Here is a 15,691-nt window from a genome sequence, read left to right on the forward strand (position 1 = left end):
TAACACGTGGCCACATTCATTGCCCTCTTTTTACAAGGGAGCCTCTGGTACAGTCACACACACTTTCAGACACAGAGAGACAGAGAGAGAAGAAGAAGAGACAGGGACACAACAGGACATCGCTGTCCAGCCTCTGCATGCCTTATTCACTCAATATATATTCCCTGTCTCTCAGACAACACTGTTATCTATATCTTCCTCCTTTCTTCTCTGACTGATTCGGGGCTCCGAGCCCCGAACCCAGGTACCCATTTACTGCCCAACCGGATCTTTCCACTTTGTATATCGCTTAACTCACCTTTTTTCCTCACTTTCTCGGGAAAATAACTTCTGGGTGTTTTCCAGTGAGGCCTTCGGGAATGTACTCGGCCATTCACTCGCTCCCGCTCGACGTCGGGCACGGCGAGTTCCAGGGAGCCCTGGACGGGACGAACCTACCCGGCGACGCTTGCTTGGTCCTCACATCGGATCCGAAGCCCCGCCTCCGGTGGACCGCCGAGCTCCACGAGAGGTTCGTGGACGCTGTGACCCAGCTCGGTGGCCCTGACAGTGCGTATACTAATACTGCTACTACTACTCTTAACACTGTTACTATTCTTAGTCTTGGTTGGCTTTATTTCTTGTTCAGATGTTTTTTGCTTTCATGGTTCCTAAGATTGAAATGTTGGGTTTTTGTGGTTCTTGATTGTGGTTTGGTTATTGGGTTTCGTTCTACTTTCTAGAATCTTGATGCTTAAATGTGTTTGATTTTGTGTTGGATTAAGATATTATTCTATATTTTTATTATTTCGATTTTCTGCTTTTGGATAACTTTATATTAGTTGGTGATTATGGTTTTGATGTAGATTGTGGCTGTGCTGAAGTTTAAGTGATTATAGGAGTGTGAGTTTCTTCATTGGCAGGCTAAGATATGTTATTGCTGCCATTTTCGCTAGTTTTCAAGTTTGACTACATTGTCCGTCATCATTGTTGGTTTTGTTGTTTTGGGATTGTACTTCATGAGTTTTAGCCTTGTTCATGTTCGGATTTTCATTTGTTCCCACAACTTTTCATCCTTATTTTTAATGTACTCCATTGCAAGTTTCTCGGATACTTCAACAAGGAGAAGTACCGGCAAAGGGATCTGTTTTGGAACCATTTAGTTCAATAATTATGGTCTATATAGTTTAGCTTTAAGACAAACTAGAGCAATAGTGGTGCTTTGTTTTTTTGTGTTCAAAAGAATATTCTATGATTCATATAAAGTCTGTGCTAATATGTGGGTCAATGGTAGTGCAGAGATTTATGCGCAAATCCTTGTGTTTTGAGATTGTAACGTGATAATGCGATTTATATTATATTACTTATCAAAAAAAAAAAAATAATGCGATTTATATTATATAATTTTTATGACAGGATAATTTTTTTGCATGATATTTTTGGTTATAAGTTATTGTCATTAGTAAATTAAGAACATTAATAAGCCAGTACAAATACAAGAAACATAAATTAGGATTGTCTCTATGATTAACATAGTTTCCCCACCGCGGACATAGGACAACAAACAAACCTGGCCAATTTGTAAGTCACTAGGTCTCACTTGGGTAGCGAATGGGCCCTTGTATTTTGTTTCCACTTTTTGACGTTTATTGAACTCATGGAGGCTTGGGAAAGCCTCACTCCTTGTCTTTGGTACAACCTTGCACCATTGCATGACTGTTAAAGTATTAATTAAATGATTAAATTCTTCATTTCTAATCAGCTAAGCTTTTGGGATAATGGATGATTTAACATTATTAGAGCCGATGTCATGAATACGAACCTTAACTCTACAATTTATCCCAATTTCAGTTAAATATTCTAGCTGTTGGGCTTCACTTGTTGAGAGGAAGTTGAGCCCACATGTGAGGGGCGTGTTAAAGTATTAGTTAAATGATTAAATTCACCAATTTAAGACTAGTCATGCCCTTTGGTACAAAATGATGTATGATTAAGCATAACGTTCATATAATATTTGTAGGTGAGAGGAGAGCATTAGTATGGATGTGGGACTCATTCCACAGGTTGTTGTATTTAATTAGAATGAGAAGGGAAGGGGATGACAAGTTGTGGTGGATCCCTTCCAAAAGAGAGCTGTTTGGTGTTAAATCCTTCTACAATGTCATGGATTGTCATGATGGTTTTCATTTCTCTTGGAAAAGTGTTTGGAGGACTAAGGTCCCATTGAGGGTGCCCTTTTTTATGTGGTTGACTGCCCTAGGGAAGATCCTACTTACCATAAACAATCTATGGAAGCGGCACGTCATTGTGGTTGATTGGTGTGTTATATGCAAAAACAATGGGGAGTTTGTGAACCATCTTCTTCTTTATTGTGAGGGTGAGTGTGTCATTTGGAACGTTTTCTTCAAACAATTCGGGTTGTCTTGAGTTATGCCTAGATGAGTAGTCAATTTGTTTACTTGTTGGTGGATTGCCGGTGGCTCTTAGAGTGCTACTATTTGGAAAATGGTGCTTTTGTGTCTTTTGTGGTGCCTTTGGAGAGAAAGGAATGATAGATGTTTTGAGGACTGTACTTACTTATCAAAAAAAAAAAGATGTTTTGAGGACTGTGACAGGACTATGGAGGAGTTGAAATCTATTTTCTTCAACATTTTGTATCTTTGGACAGCTGCTTATGTTTCTTCTTTAGAGATTAGCTATCATGATTATCTTGTTCTTTTTGCCCCTACTACCTAGGTTGAAAGGATAAATTTTGCAAGAACTCTGGCAAAACTATGAAGGTTGCATTACCAGGTTCTAAGATGAAACATGTCTGATGTGGTATGGCCACTTTCAGTGCAGACTGCAAGGTTGCACTTTTTTATGCTGAATGCACCACAAGAGCATAATTAACACCAAATTTATATTTGAAGTTTAAGAGAGGCCCTGGTGACCTTTGATTTCAGAGATAATATGTTCCTCATTTCACTTGAATGGGTAAACTAGTTGTTAACTACGTCAGATACTATGGATGGTCTTAAGTTAGCTGGGGTGAACAGACTGTTATATTTTCTCTATTCCTGATTGTGGCTTGAAACTTTCACCACATCCTAGCTTCTAGGATTGATGGCGTCATATCAAATCATGGAAGTTAGTATGTATGGCAGCATCCTAATTCTGTTTCTGAATTTGTTTTTCTAGTTTGGCTCTTTGAGTTCAACGGAAATGTGTTGGTAGACTGCAAGTCTTTTGTGTCCTTCTAAGCATAGTATATTGGTAACTCAGTTACTTATGACAGACTGTTGCTGTCAGGAAGTATGCTATTGTTGCCTTTTAAATGTTGATCAGTTGTGCTACAGCTTGACTGAGGCTGTCTCTGAAAAGTAAAATTTAAGCTTCCATATGCCCTAATTTGGGAAGTGGGACATCATCTTTTACTCCAATCGTCAATCAGGATCACCTATAAATGCCACTAGGCAATCACTAATAGAAAAATATAATAACTGAGTTTATGAACATTTGTTCAGGCTTATGGTTTTGATGCTCAATTTGGACCTGGGTTGATTGTATTGCACCCAGCTCTGCACATTTGCTTTTGTTTTACCAATAACTATATGCCATTTGACAGCTAGTTTCTTCTATTTTATTTTGGAATTCTTAATGAACTGTTGTTTGAAATCTCTGGTGTCATGTTGATGTACATTGCAGAAGCAACACCTAAGACTATAATGAGAACGATGGGAGTAAAAGGGCTCACCCTTTATCACTTGAAATCACATCTTCAGGTTTGTTGTTATTATACCCTCTTCGAATTGAGCCTGATTTTCCACTTGTTTATTCCTTTTTTATTGGCAAGATGATCTGTGAGAGAGAGAGAGAGAGGGAGAGAGAGAGAGAGAGACTCACAGAGACTTGGGGGTTACCAAAAGTCTTGAGCACATGATTCTAAACTCATATTGTATCTTGTCTTCAATCAACTCCTGGTCTTTTCCTGCCCCATAGCATGTGGTAATTTGGTGTAGTATATTCATTGCTTTTCCTGTATGTGATGATTCTTGCAGAAATACCGCTTGGGGAAGCAATCTTTCAAGGATTCAATTGAAAACTCAAAGGATGGTATTTACCTTAAATCTTCATTACAATTTTTTTTTGCACATTCAATTATAAGTATGCCACCCACCCCCTCCTCATTCCCAATGTTATACTGAGATTTTTGAATGTCTTCATGATTCCTTATAAAATAGAAGGAAAATACCAAAAATTTTATGAGAACATCCAAAGAAAAGAGCCCATGGAAGAAACTTTCAGAATACCCAGGGTTTAACTTTTGGGCATGTTTTATCACTAAATTTAATATTGCAAGCCTGGGTTTTTTAAATAGAAGGTTCCGTTTTATTTTTGGCAGAGAAATAAAAGGTCATTTTCAGGAGTTTTAAGATAACCGTGAAATACTGATTTTTTTTCAGCATTTGTCTTCTTGAGTTTCTTTCTTTTTTTTCTTTGTTCTTTTTTTTAAAAGAAAAAATAAAAAATTTATGCATGTGTTTAAGGTCAAAACAGGAAGCATGTGCCAGGAGAAATTCTTGAAAAAGTAGTTCTTCTCAACTGTAAATTGGTCAGCCTTTTTCACTGATTTGATGTGCTGAACTATTATAATAGTGCTTTGTTGGAATATGGAAGCATGTTAGTATTTACCACATCATATGGTGGGAATGGCAGATAATGCTGGTGACAAGTAGCAGCATTTGATATATTTTTTCTATTGATTAATAGTCTGCATTTGGGATTGCAGCTTCCTGCATTGCAGAAAGTCAGGATACTGGTTCATCTTCGTCACCATCATCAAGAATGATGGCACAAGATCTGAATGAGTAAATAATCTTTTCCTTTTTTTCTGCAAGCACTTGTTAATCCAACTCGTTTTCTTTTTTTCTTGGTAAGAACTTATAAATCCATGTCTTCATGCTTCATTTTCATCTTTCAAACAGTGGTTTCCAAGTTACTGAGGCATTGCGAGTACAAATGGAAGTCCAACGAAGACTGCATGAGCAGCTGGAGGTTAGTTTCTTTCTTGTGACTCAGTGTCTGGTTGGCTACTAAATGCAAGCTTATTATGTTTTTAGGTTAGCATAAACCAGTTTAGGCATGCATTCAATAGGTTACCTGCCGGCATAGCCTAATTGAAAGTAAGCAAGCTCCTAATCACCAAACCTCCAAGACTTAAGGGGAGTACAAACCTTCTTCCAATTAACAAGATGGAACTTGGGTTCGTTATTCAAGCCACCCCATATGAAATACCTCTACAATTTTCCTATTCTATTAGCAACCCTGACCGGGATAAGGAAGAGAGAAAGGAAATATGTAGGCAAGTTGGAAAGCATACTCTTGATCAACGTTATCGGCCGCCCTTCGAAAAATAGTCTTTTCCACCTTGCTAATCTTCTCAATAATTGTATTCCAAATAAATCTAGCCTTGAAAGAAGAATGGGGATTTTCAGGGTGATTGGACTACTAAATTAGGATTTTTAAGAAGCACGGTTTTGCATGAAAAATCTGGGAAAGCCATTGGGGGGGGGGGGGGGGGGGGGTTCAATTGAGACGTGAGAGAAAAGGAGAGAAGGGTGGAGGCCCATCTTGTGTTCATATGAGAGCGCCTGTGTCATTGTGTCATGGATGAAAGGGGGGGGTGGTCAGTGGAGAAGTGAGAAAAGAGAGAAGGGTGGAGATCCATCTTGCGTGCATATGAGAGTGGCTGTGTAAATGGATGCAATAAGCATCCTTTCTACATAGGGTAAGGGTATTTATAGGCAAGTCCACGTGTGGCCTACACACGCGCATGGTGGTCCATGATATTCTCCAAGAATGAGAGGCACGTATATTTCTTCTTGGGGATATACTGACCTAATAAGGAGTCCACATTGAGATAACTGCTTTTGGGGTCGCATATCAGGTACTAGTAATTGGCCTTTTTCCCAAGAACCACCAAACCGTCGTCTCCTTGGAAAACCTCCAGGCTGGCATAATAATCTATTATGATGTGGCACATTTGTCCACTTAAGCACTCTCACCTTGATGGCCATGGCCTAAATATATTTATTAACAAAGTATTACTTAATGGTTTTGATCAAAGCAGGTGCAGCGTCATCTACAACTTCGGATTGAAGCGCAAGGCAAATACCTGCAGTCAATACTTGAGAGGGCTTGCAAAGCTCTGAATGACCAGGCTGCTGAATCTGCTGGTCTTGAAGCTGCTAGGGAAGAGCTCTCTGAACTGGCAATCAAGGTTTCCAATGACTGTCAAGGACTGGCTTCCCTAGAGACCATGAAAATGCCCTTCTTGCCCGAAATTGCTGCAGCTTTAGAGAACAATAGCACTTCCAATCTGCCAGCTCGCATTGGCGACTGCTCTGTGGAAAGCTGCTTGACATCAACTGGAAGCCCAGTTTCTCCAATGGCAATGGGTTTGCAGGCTGCTGCTTTGAAGAAGAGATCAAGGCCCTTATTTGGTAATGGAGATTCATTGCCCTTGGAGGGTAACATGCGGCACGATATAGAATGGATGATGACTAATATTGGATGAATTGTATGACATTTCCTTATTGAAATGGAAACCTTTTTCTTTTCTTCTTTGTCCAGTAGATCTTCATGTTCCAGCCTTTAGTCAACTGTATCTTCAGTGGTCTGTATATTCTTGAGGTAGATCTTTTAAATGTGGGAAATGCCTTATTTTATAGCTGGGAAGTACCTTGCTTCACCTGTGACACTAGCAAAATTAGTTTGCAATTGACCGCAATTGATATTTGTGCCACATAGGTGATGACTGATCACTGATGAGTACCAGGATGCCTTTTTCTTTTTGTGTCTTTTTCTTTTCTTTTACCTAAGTAGAGTAGCAGGACACTTGCAGAAAACTATAAGCAACTTGAAAGTAAATATTCTTTCATGAAATACCCAAGTAGATTGAAGCTTGGTGGATGCCCAAGCAGCCACTGAAATCTCAATAAATTCTACACCAATTTATATTGATGAGGATGAATATCTCATTTGAACTCTCCCCTTCTCAAAAAGCCCATAGAGCAAGAACCAGGCCTTGAGGATCTGAGTCGTTTGAGTCAATAAATACATTAAAATTGTAAGAAATAAAAACTTTTTATAGGACAAGATTAAATAGTAGAAAAATTATTCAACACCTTTACGGGTGTGTGTGTGTTTTTTTATTTTTTTATTTTTATTTCCGTCAAAAATTTAAACTCGACTTAAAAAATAAATAAATCTAAGACCTCTAACATCTTTTCCTTCAAATAAATAACAAAATGATATGAAAAAATAAAAGCATTCACTGTAGTTTATAAGTACTATAATCGTAGTTCTCAATCATTAATCTCCATTTACCTTCTTTTTAGATTCTTGATTTTCAGTGGAATCAAAGTCATGTGGGACTTGGAAGTTGGAAGGAACTAGGAAGCATGGAATGGTAAATAATGTTAAAAATGAGTACCTGAAAGAAAAGAGAAGCATATTTTGGAACTGCGTGTTGTCAAAAGCAATAATGGCATCTCCACTTACTTTATAGGAGTCCCCGTTTTGCTTCTCTCCTTGATCACCCTTTCCCTTTCCACTTTTGCTTTCTGGGTGCTTCTCATTTTTGCTCTATATGTTATTTCTCTGCGACCCTTTTCCTCTCCTGCAAGAGCTTGCTTCTTCTTCTTTCACAGCATGAAGGTTTCTACGGGTGAGTCTTTCTATCTTTCTTGTCTTTTTTTTTTTTTTTCGGTATTATTTTCCAATTTTCCATCCTGTGCTCTTCAATCTGTGAGCTGTTTTCTTATAATCTAGACTGGTACTGAAAACCCGAAGATAGAGTGGGCATTGCTAGAAAATTTATAGGTTTGGTTGTTTATGTTTGAATTTTTTTGGGGGGTTTATTGTAACGTTCTTTAAGTTGTTAATTTAGCTTATTCATTTATTTATCTTTTCGTTTTCCTTTTGTATAGTGTGTAAGACGAAGTTTGATTATATTTCTTTCAAGTTTTTAGTTGTGGGTTCTAAATATGTTCTTGTTAGTTATTAAGCTGATTCAGTTTGAATTGTATGCATAGAAACACATATACTATTCTTTCTTTCTTTTTTGTTGTTGAGTTGTTGCTATAACCTTATAAATTTGATCCATTTTTACTGTAACTTTTAGTTCTTTCTTTGTTGGCATCGTCTGAATTGCAGGTTGAGAATAGGAATAATGTGATTGTCATATTTTCCTAAAAGATATTGTGATTCTTATGGATATTATGCTTAGACTGAAATTTGAGTGTCAGTTTGGTCCTTACATTTTAAGTTTGAACAATTTATTTGTTTAGTAGGTAGTGACAAATAAATCCTTCTGTTATAATTTGTCTGTTAGATCCTATTGGAATTAATCACTTGCTATACATTAATACATATAACTTTTGGCACATCCACCATAATTTTCAAATGAGATCATTAAACCTATCCATCTAAAATTACTATTAACCATCACCTATTTCATCCCTCTATCCGAAGACATGCTCGAACGGCTTATGCCTTCCCTTGTATCTCGATCAACCCGTACCTGAATCTGCTTCAAGTTATGACAATCCTCAAGAGCCATGTATTCTGTCTCTTATGCATGCTATCTTCGGTCGTTTTGGGCTGTTGGGTTATGCCTAAAAGTGTGGTGAATCTTTTTGCTTGTTGGTAGACGGGAGGACGTCCTCGGAGTGCTATTGTGTGGAAGATGGTTCCTCTCTGCATTATGTGGTGTTTATGGAGGGAAAGAAATGCGACATGCTTTGAGGACCTTGAAAGGACTTTGGAGGAGCTCAAGTCCTTCTTCTTCTTTACTCTTTTCACTTGGACAGCTGCTTGGTTAGCTCCATTAGTGATTAATTGTTCTCTTTTCTTCTCCTAATTAGGCTTTATCTTGTATACTTCTTGTGTATTAGGGTTGCGTCCCGCTGCGCTTTTTGATATATACTACATTACTTATAAAAATAAAAATAAAAATAAAAAATGTATCCTATCTCTTATTCTGGTTTAAGGGTGGTTAGCTCCGCATTGGATTATTTTATTTTGAAGATAGGATATCCTAATTCTGGTTGAGAATAGCATAACCCTTGTTGAGTTTCTATTGGGTATGGTGACAAATTAGTCCCTAAACCTGAATTACAGCAATCCGAGGTTGAATAACCTGTCAGCATTTTGATTCTTGACCTCTCTCGAATTTGTGTGATTGTTGAAATGTCATATGGTCATATAATGCAATAATTATCTTAAAATGTAACTGGTGGAACAATTGAGATGTAAGATATACAAGACGTGTTCTGGGTTTCATCATATATTTTGAGCTTAAATTGATTCCTCATTGTGTTTCCATTTAAAGGCACATCTCAAGGTTGCCCTTCTCTAAGGTCTTTGTCCATCAAAGTGGGAAGTATGCTTTGCCCTTGTAGTTCTCCAAACAAATATAAGAGGTTAGATGCTAAGCTTGAAAGGAAAATGGCTGAGGCCAAGAGAGGTTCATCAGGGCATCACAATTTCAAGTCACTTGACAGCATAATTATGAAGTTCCCTCAGTTCAAGGAGGGATTGAAAAACATAAGAGCTGTGTTTGAACAATATGGTAAGTTTTAGACTGGGTTGATTCCCCTTTCCCTAAGCTTTTCCCCATTTGAATTAGTTATCAAGAAGGTTTACTTAAAGTGATTCTTTATCTCTCTTTCATAGATGAGGACTCTAATGGAACCATTGACCGAGAGGAACTAAAGAAATGCTTACAAAAACTGCAACTCCATCTGACAGAGGAGGAGGTTGAGGATCTGTTCCATTCATGTGACATTGATGGCAGTGAAGGGATACAATTCAATGAGTTCATTGTTCTTCTTTGTCTCATCTATCTCCTGAAGGATCCTTCTTCCTCTAATACTGTATTTGCGATAAACTTTTTATTAGTTCTTTAATTTATCTCAGTTAAACATGTGCAGAGAATATTGGGCTAATCAAATATATACATATATAAATGGTTTGGATTTTGTTTCAGACATCGAGGTTAGGTTCGCCACAGCTTGAAGCGACTTTTGACACCATAATTGAAGTATTCTTTTTTCTTGATAAAAATGGAGATGGAAAGCTGAATAAAAAAGACGTGGTCAAGGCATTGAATGAGGCTTCTCCTTGGGAGAAATCCCCTTCTCACATCACCAGGACCCGATTCAGTATGAATTGCTTCACTGGCTATACTTTTGCTTTTGTTTTGGTTTATTTACTCCCTACTTCAATTACAACTTGCCGCAGCTCCCTTCATCCCTCTAAAGCCCTTCACTCCACTCATTTGAGCATTTCTAATCAGACCTGGCTATGTTTTTTCTTGCTGAAGTTTTTTATTCCTCCCCCCAATTTTATATCGAATCGGTTTATTTATTTATCGATATATTGTATTTTTGAATGAATGCAGAAGAAATGGACTGGGACAGGAATGGGAAGGTCAGTTTCAGGGAGTTCCTCTTTGCATTCATCAATTGGGTTGGGATCGACACAGATGAAGAAATGCCTCTGGCAGGAACTTAAACAAATGAACAGGATGTAAAGACTTTGCACATATCACTATCTTGCATTTGTAAAGACTTTGTCTCTAGCTTTTGTCATTTATGATTTCTTTTCAAATGTTTGAATTCTGAGCCACCGTATGAATCACGATGTTGTTCTTGATTTCTATTTTATTATTATTTTCTTAATATGTTGTTTCCATATTCTCTAAATTGTATTGGAAAAGCTTTGTATAAATGGTTCTTGGGAATGGATAGGGCAGACATTTGGATATACCTGGAGTACACTATATTATCATAAAAGAAGTGAAGACATGCTTGCTTCTCTTTTGCTATACTCAAAATCTAGCTGAAACACTGTACAAAAATCTTAACTAGAAAAGTTTCGCAAAAAAAAAACACAACACAGAGAGACTTGCTCAGCTAAGCCAAGTTCATCAGAACCCAGTTTATACAATCTCTCACTCACTAATGTTACCGTTACATGGGTGTGACTAATGACTATCATTGTATTCCTAGAGCTTGGATCCTCTTAATCAATGACAAAGAAGATGCATTTCTTTCCTTCCATTCTTCTTTGCTCTCTGTTTGGCCATCATCCACAAAGCATTCGTCATTCCCATCAAGTATCCTTGCAATCTGCCTCATGCTTGGCCTTAATTGTGGGTTGGAGCCTGTGCATGCAATTCCTAGTTTTACAAGTCTCATCAGTTCATTGTGATTGTACTCCCCATTCAACCTTGTATCAGCCAGTTCCTCCAATGGTCTTCTCCATGCCAGAAATTGACGGACTCTGTTCACCAACAGAGCCTGTGGCCAGCGGAAGTCAACCGCCATCTCTCCGGTAACCACCTCAAGCACCACAACACCAAAGCTATATATGTCGGCCATGGGGGTAGCCTCACCGGATTCCATATACTCCGGCGACATATAACCAAATATCCCCCGAACTGATTTGCATGTGTTAGCGGCGACATGATGCCCATGTTCATTCCGGGTCAGAAACTCGGCCAGGGCGAAGGAGCCGAGTCTTGGGTTCATGTCTGAATCAAGAATAACCGCAGAAGAGGTAATGTTTCTGTGGATAACTTGTTCATCCCATTCCTCATGAAGATAAAGAATGGCAGAGGCCAGCGATCTGATTATGTTGTATCTGTGACGCCACAACAAAACAGAATGGTGCATTGTATTAACATGGTGGAAAAGCCGGTGACTTAGAAGGCGATTTGTTGAGTAATCGTAGACAACAAGCATCTCCCCTTGCTCAGTGCACCATCCACGGAGCTGTATCAAATTTCGGTGGCGGAGCCTTCCCAGATTCTGGAGCTCATTTGAGAATCTTGCTCGCAGTGCAGGGCATGTCTTCATCCCCAGCCGCTTCACCAGGATATGGTGACGGTTGTCGTCGAGGACGCCGTGGTAGGCGGTTCCGAAGTCCAGCTCTGCTGCCCTGTGCGACTCTGAGAAATTGTTTGTAGCAGAAATGATTTCCTTGAAGGATATTTCTCGTGGGGTTTCTACCAAGTGAAAGTTTGTTGCTCTGCTAACGCTGTCGGAAGAGTTGATATTGCTGTTTGAGTTTCCATATTCAGCAGTTGCATATATGGTTTCTCCGGTGGCTGTGACATAGTTCGACGCGGCAGATGTGCTGCTGCTGTCTGTCGTAGTAGTATTGCTTGCGCTCGTGTTTGTTGCAGAGGATAAAGAGATGTACAGAGGGTGGGACCGGAATGATGGGAGAGCCGGCAGTGGGCCGGAAATGTTGCCGGAAAGTGCTTCGACAACCCATTTCATGTTTGGCCGTGATTCCGGGCTGTGGAGTGTGCAGAGAAGGCCAAGCTGAATCAACCGCTCCATATCCGATAGCCTGTAAGACCCATCTTGTAACCGGTTATCCGCTGCCTGCAGAAGCTTTCCTTCATCAGATAGACTTCGGATCCAGTCGATCAAAATCATCTGATCATCTGGGTATGCGAGATCGACTGCCCGCCGACCCGACACCACCTCTAGAGCAACAATCCCGAAGCTGAAAACGTCGGATTTTGCGGTGGCAACACTTCGTTTTTGGAAGCTCTCGGGGGGCAAGTATCCAATTGTGCCGCCAATTCTGGTTGTCTCTGCCAGTCGAAACTGGTGACTTTGGATTGACGATCTGCTGGGTTGGAACTCCAGCTCATGTTCTAACCACCTCGCCAAGCCAAAATCACCGAGTCGGGCGTTATAATGGGAGTCAAGCATCACGTTGCTCGTCTTCACATCCCGGTGAATGATCTGAGTTTCCAACTGTTCGTGAATATAGTAAAGAGCAGCCGCCAGACCTCCGACTATATTCCTCCGACGCTCCCAACAGAGAGGCTGTGACCCCATGTTCTCCGGTCTTCGGAAAAGTATGCGGTCAAGGCTCCGGTTGGGCATGTAGTCATAAACCAAAAACAGCTGGTCTTCATGAACGCACCACCCTCTTAACCGGACAAGATTCCGGTGGCGGAGGTGAGCCACCGCCACCAGCTCCGCCATAAAAGTCTTCTCAAACCGCTCCCCTCTCTCCGCCAAGCATTTCACAGCAACTACAGTTCCATCACTAGGCAGAACCGCTCTATACACTTTCCCAAAACCTCCGCTGCCGAGCACTTGATCCTCGCTAAACCCATTAGACCCTATATAAAGCTCGGAAAAGCCAAAGATCCTCGGATTATCTCCGCCAACCTTGTCGGAAAGCTGTATCCCCGCCGCGTCGTGAAACACCCCAGACTGCTGTTTCCTCTGCCTCTCATGGTGACAACAAGTTACCCACCTGGACTCATAAACCCTGCACAGCAAGCCACGGAGGGAAGCAAGAATTTGACTGCTGCAGTCGCGATAAGGGCGTTGTTTCTTGCCCCCCTTCGCCGGTTTACCGGCTTGTTCGTGATCAGCCGGCTTGATTTCGTCGAAGTCCGCCGGTAAAATGAGGCACAGGTGGTTGAGCTGCATGGTAGAGGATATCTTGGATGACATATTTGCAGGACATGAACGGAAAAAGCCTTTTAAAAAAACGTTTACGTGTATTATGTGAAGGCGCTTATGCTTTTTGATACGCTTTTTATCAACACGGTTTGGTTGAATTGTATGCCACGGACCGTTCAGATTAGGACACCTAACCCTTTATTACGTCATAACGGGGAACTCTAAACGCCGATCTTCACGAACAATTCCTGCTTCTGGAAGCTCTATACAATCCCCATTTCTGTTTAACATGTGAGGAGTACCTATCATACCCGCATCTAGATGCATGCCCGTGGAAGACACGCGCGCTTTAAATTCTGGTCGTTCAAAGAATTTCTTTAGTGTGCCAACCTCTCTTTATATTTGATATCTAACATATGTATTCAGGATCGTAAAAGTGTTTTCACATGTGGGTGTTTCAAAATGTTAATGCAACGGCTTGGTATAAATGTGATATCTAGCATTATCCGTTCAAATTGTATCTAAAAAATTAGTGAGATACTTTATGTAGGGTCTTTTGAAATCACAGTGGTTCGTTATATTTTACTTACCCATAAATTTTCTTCCACACGATTTTTCATCTCCCTAAATTAGTGAAATACTTTAGGTAGTCGGTTCATTATATTTTACTTACCCCATGAATTTCCTTCCACAGGATTTTCCATCTCCCTAAATTAGTCAAATACTTTAGGTAGATACAAGAATTTGGAATCCATCTCTTTTTAAAATTCACCATTAGATCTGTAAGATCCACACATGAACCATACAAATCCAACGGTAAATTTGAAGATAGAAAAACAACACTGGTGTTTTTTTTTTTTTTAATTTAATTAATGATAGATGAGACACGACATCTCAACAGAAATATACACAAAATGAACACCAAAAGCTCAAAATACAAAAAGTATTTTTCTTTTGATGAGTGCTAGGCTTACAAACAAATTTTACAGAAAAATTTTTACAAACTGATGTGGGATTAGGTTTTTTAAAATTTAAACTTATCTTATATCCGATCATGTTATGCCACATCAGTTTATAAATTTTTTTAAATTTAAACTTATCTTATATCCAATCTTATATGCGCATGGACTACATGCTGGCTTTATTAAATGCATGGCAACCTCTTTAATACTTGATATCTAACATTGCTTGTATTCAGGCTCGTACAAGTGCTTGTACCATATATTACAAATTTAAATTTGGAATTTAAATTATTTTTTAAAATGCATCAATACGTACACTGTTAAAATGACGTGTCACATTGAATGGGGGGCAGCGTGAGGCAGCGTGAGTTTAGGATGAGAATATGAGATTGTCAAAAAGAAAGGGGTTGTAGGTCGGATGTAGGTTTGTCGAATCTGTCATTTTGTGAATCTTAATATTGTCGGGGATAATCGAAAGGATAACTGTTAGAGAACTAAATAAATGAACTTAAAAAAAATTTTAAATTGAAATAGTAAAAATTTTTAAATTAAAAAAATGTAATTCTTTTTTTTTTATCTACTACGTTAATTTTAATTTTTTTTTAAAAATTTATTTATTTAGTTTCCTAACACTTCTCCTCGACAAGAAGCACTATGTAGGCTCCCGACTAGAGATGGCAGCAACTCATTAACTAACATCTTTGTCAAGTAGAGCACCACTCCCTAGCGACTCTTTTGGGAAAGTAATGGAGAGCACACTTGACATTTAATAGCAACACCCTTTGAATAAGTGCACCAAGATTTTCAATTTACTTATTGCCAACCCAACTATTTCTTCAAAAAAAAAGATTCCTAGTATCCAATGGCATTGCACCGACGATTCGGGAAAAAATGCTAGTTATATTTTTATTATTATTTTAAAATTACTTATAAAACCCGGTTAATACCTTATTATAATCTTTAGTCATGTGTATATAAACTTTTAGGGAAAACTTCACTTTAAACCCCTGCGCTATCACGCGATTTAACATACTCTTATGAACTTTGAAACCTCTCAATTTGAACTCTTAAATTTTCAATTGTAATTAATTTGAACATTTCCGTCAAATTTTAAACATTAAAAATGACACAATGACGTTTATGTCCCTGACTTTTTTATAAAATTTTAAATTTACTCTTAATTTCAAATTAATTTTTTTAAAAAAATATATTATTAAAAAAAAATTACAAGGTGACCCACGGTTGGGGTGGGCCACCTTGTGACCC

The 15,691-nt window shown here is 38.9% G+C and overlaps 3 protein-coding genes across 3 annotated transcripts; 2 read left to right on the forward strand and 1 right to left on the reverse strand.

Annotated features, from left to right (window-relative positions):
- The first annotated feature begins 62 nt into the window (after nucleotides 1-62).
- On the forward strand, nucleotides 63-6,795 carry LOC132179144 (Homeodomain-like superfamily protein). Its single transcript, XM_059591793.2, has 7 exons — nucleotides 63-244; nucleotides 346-549; nucleotides 3,667-3,743; nucleotides 4,020-4,074; nucleotides 4,751-4,829; nucleotides 4,947-5,016; nucleotides 6,092-6,795. The coding sequence occupies exons 2-7, from the start codon at nucleotides 360-362 to the stop codon at nucleotides 6,536-6,538; spliced, it is 918 nt and encodes a 305-aa protein (XP_059447776.1). The 5' UTR covers nucleotides 63-244; nucleotides 346-359; the 3' UTR covers nucleotides 6,539-6,795.
- Nucleotides 6,796-7,487: 692 nt separating this feature from the next.
- LOC132177282 (Calcium-binding EF-hand family protein) lies at nucleotides 7,488-10,706 on the forward strand. Its single transcript, XM_059589541.2, has 5 exons — nucleotides 7,488-7,690; nucleotides 9,356-9,595; nucleotides 9,700-9,899; nucleotides 10,013-10,187; nucleotides 10,427-10,706. The coding sequence occupies exons 1-5, from the start codon at nucleotides 7,675-7,677 to the stop codon at nucleotides 10,537-10,539; spliced, it is 744 nt and encodes a 247-aa protein (XP_059445524.1). The 5' UTR covers nucleotides 7,488-7,674; the 3' UTR covers nucleotides 10,540-10,706.
- A 111-nt stretch (nucleotides 10,707-10,817) lies between these two features.
- On the reverse strand, nucleotides 10,818-13,910 carry AP4.3A (protein kinase family protein). The gene has a single exon (XM_059589540.2). It carries the CDS (start codon nucleotides 13,512-13,514, stop codon nucleotides 11,022-11,024), a length of 2,493 nt encoding a protein of 830 aa, XP_059445523.2. The 5' UTR covers nucleotides 13,515-13,910; the 3' UTR covers nucleotides 10,818-11,021.
- Nucleotides 13,911-15,691: the final 1,781 nt, after the last annotated feature.

Source organism: Corylus avellana, chromosome 4, assembly GCF_965113065.1.
Source record: "Corylus avellana chromosome 4, dhCorAvel1.hap1.2, whole genome shotgun sequence".
In the NCBI taxonomy this organism is placed as follows: domain Eukaryota; kingdom Viridiplantae; phylum Streptophyta; class Magnoliopsida; order Fagales; family Betulaceae; genus Corylus; species Corylus avellana.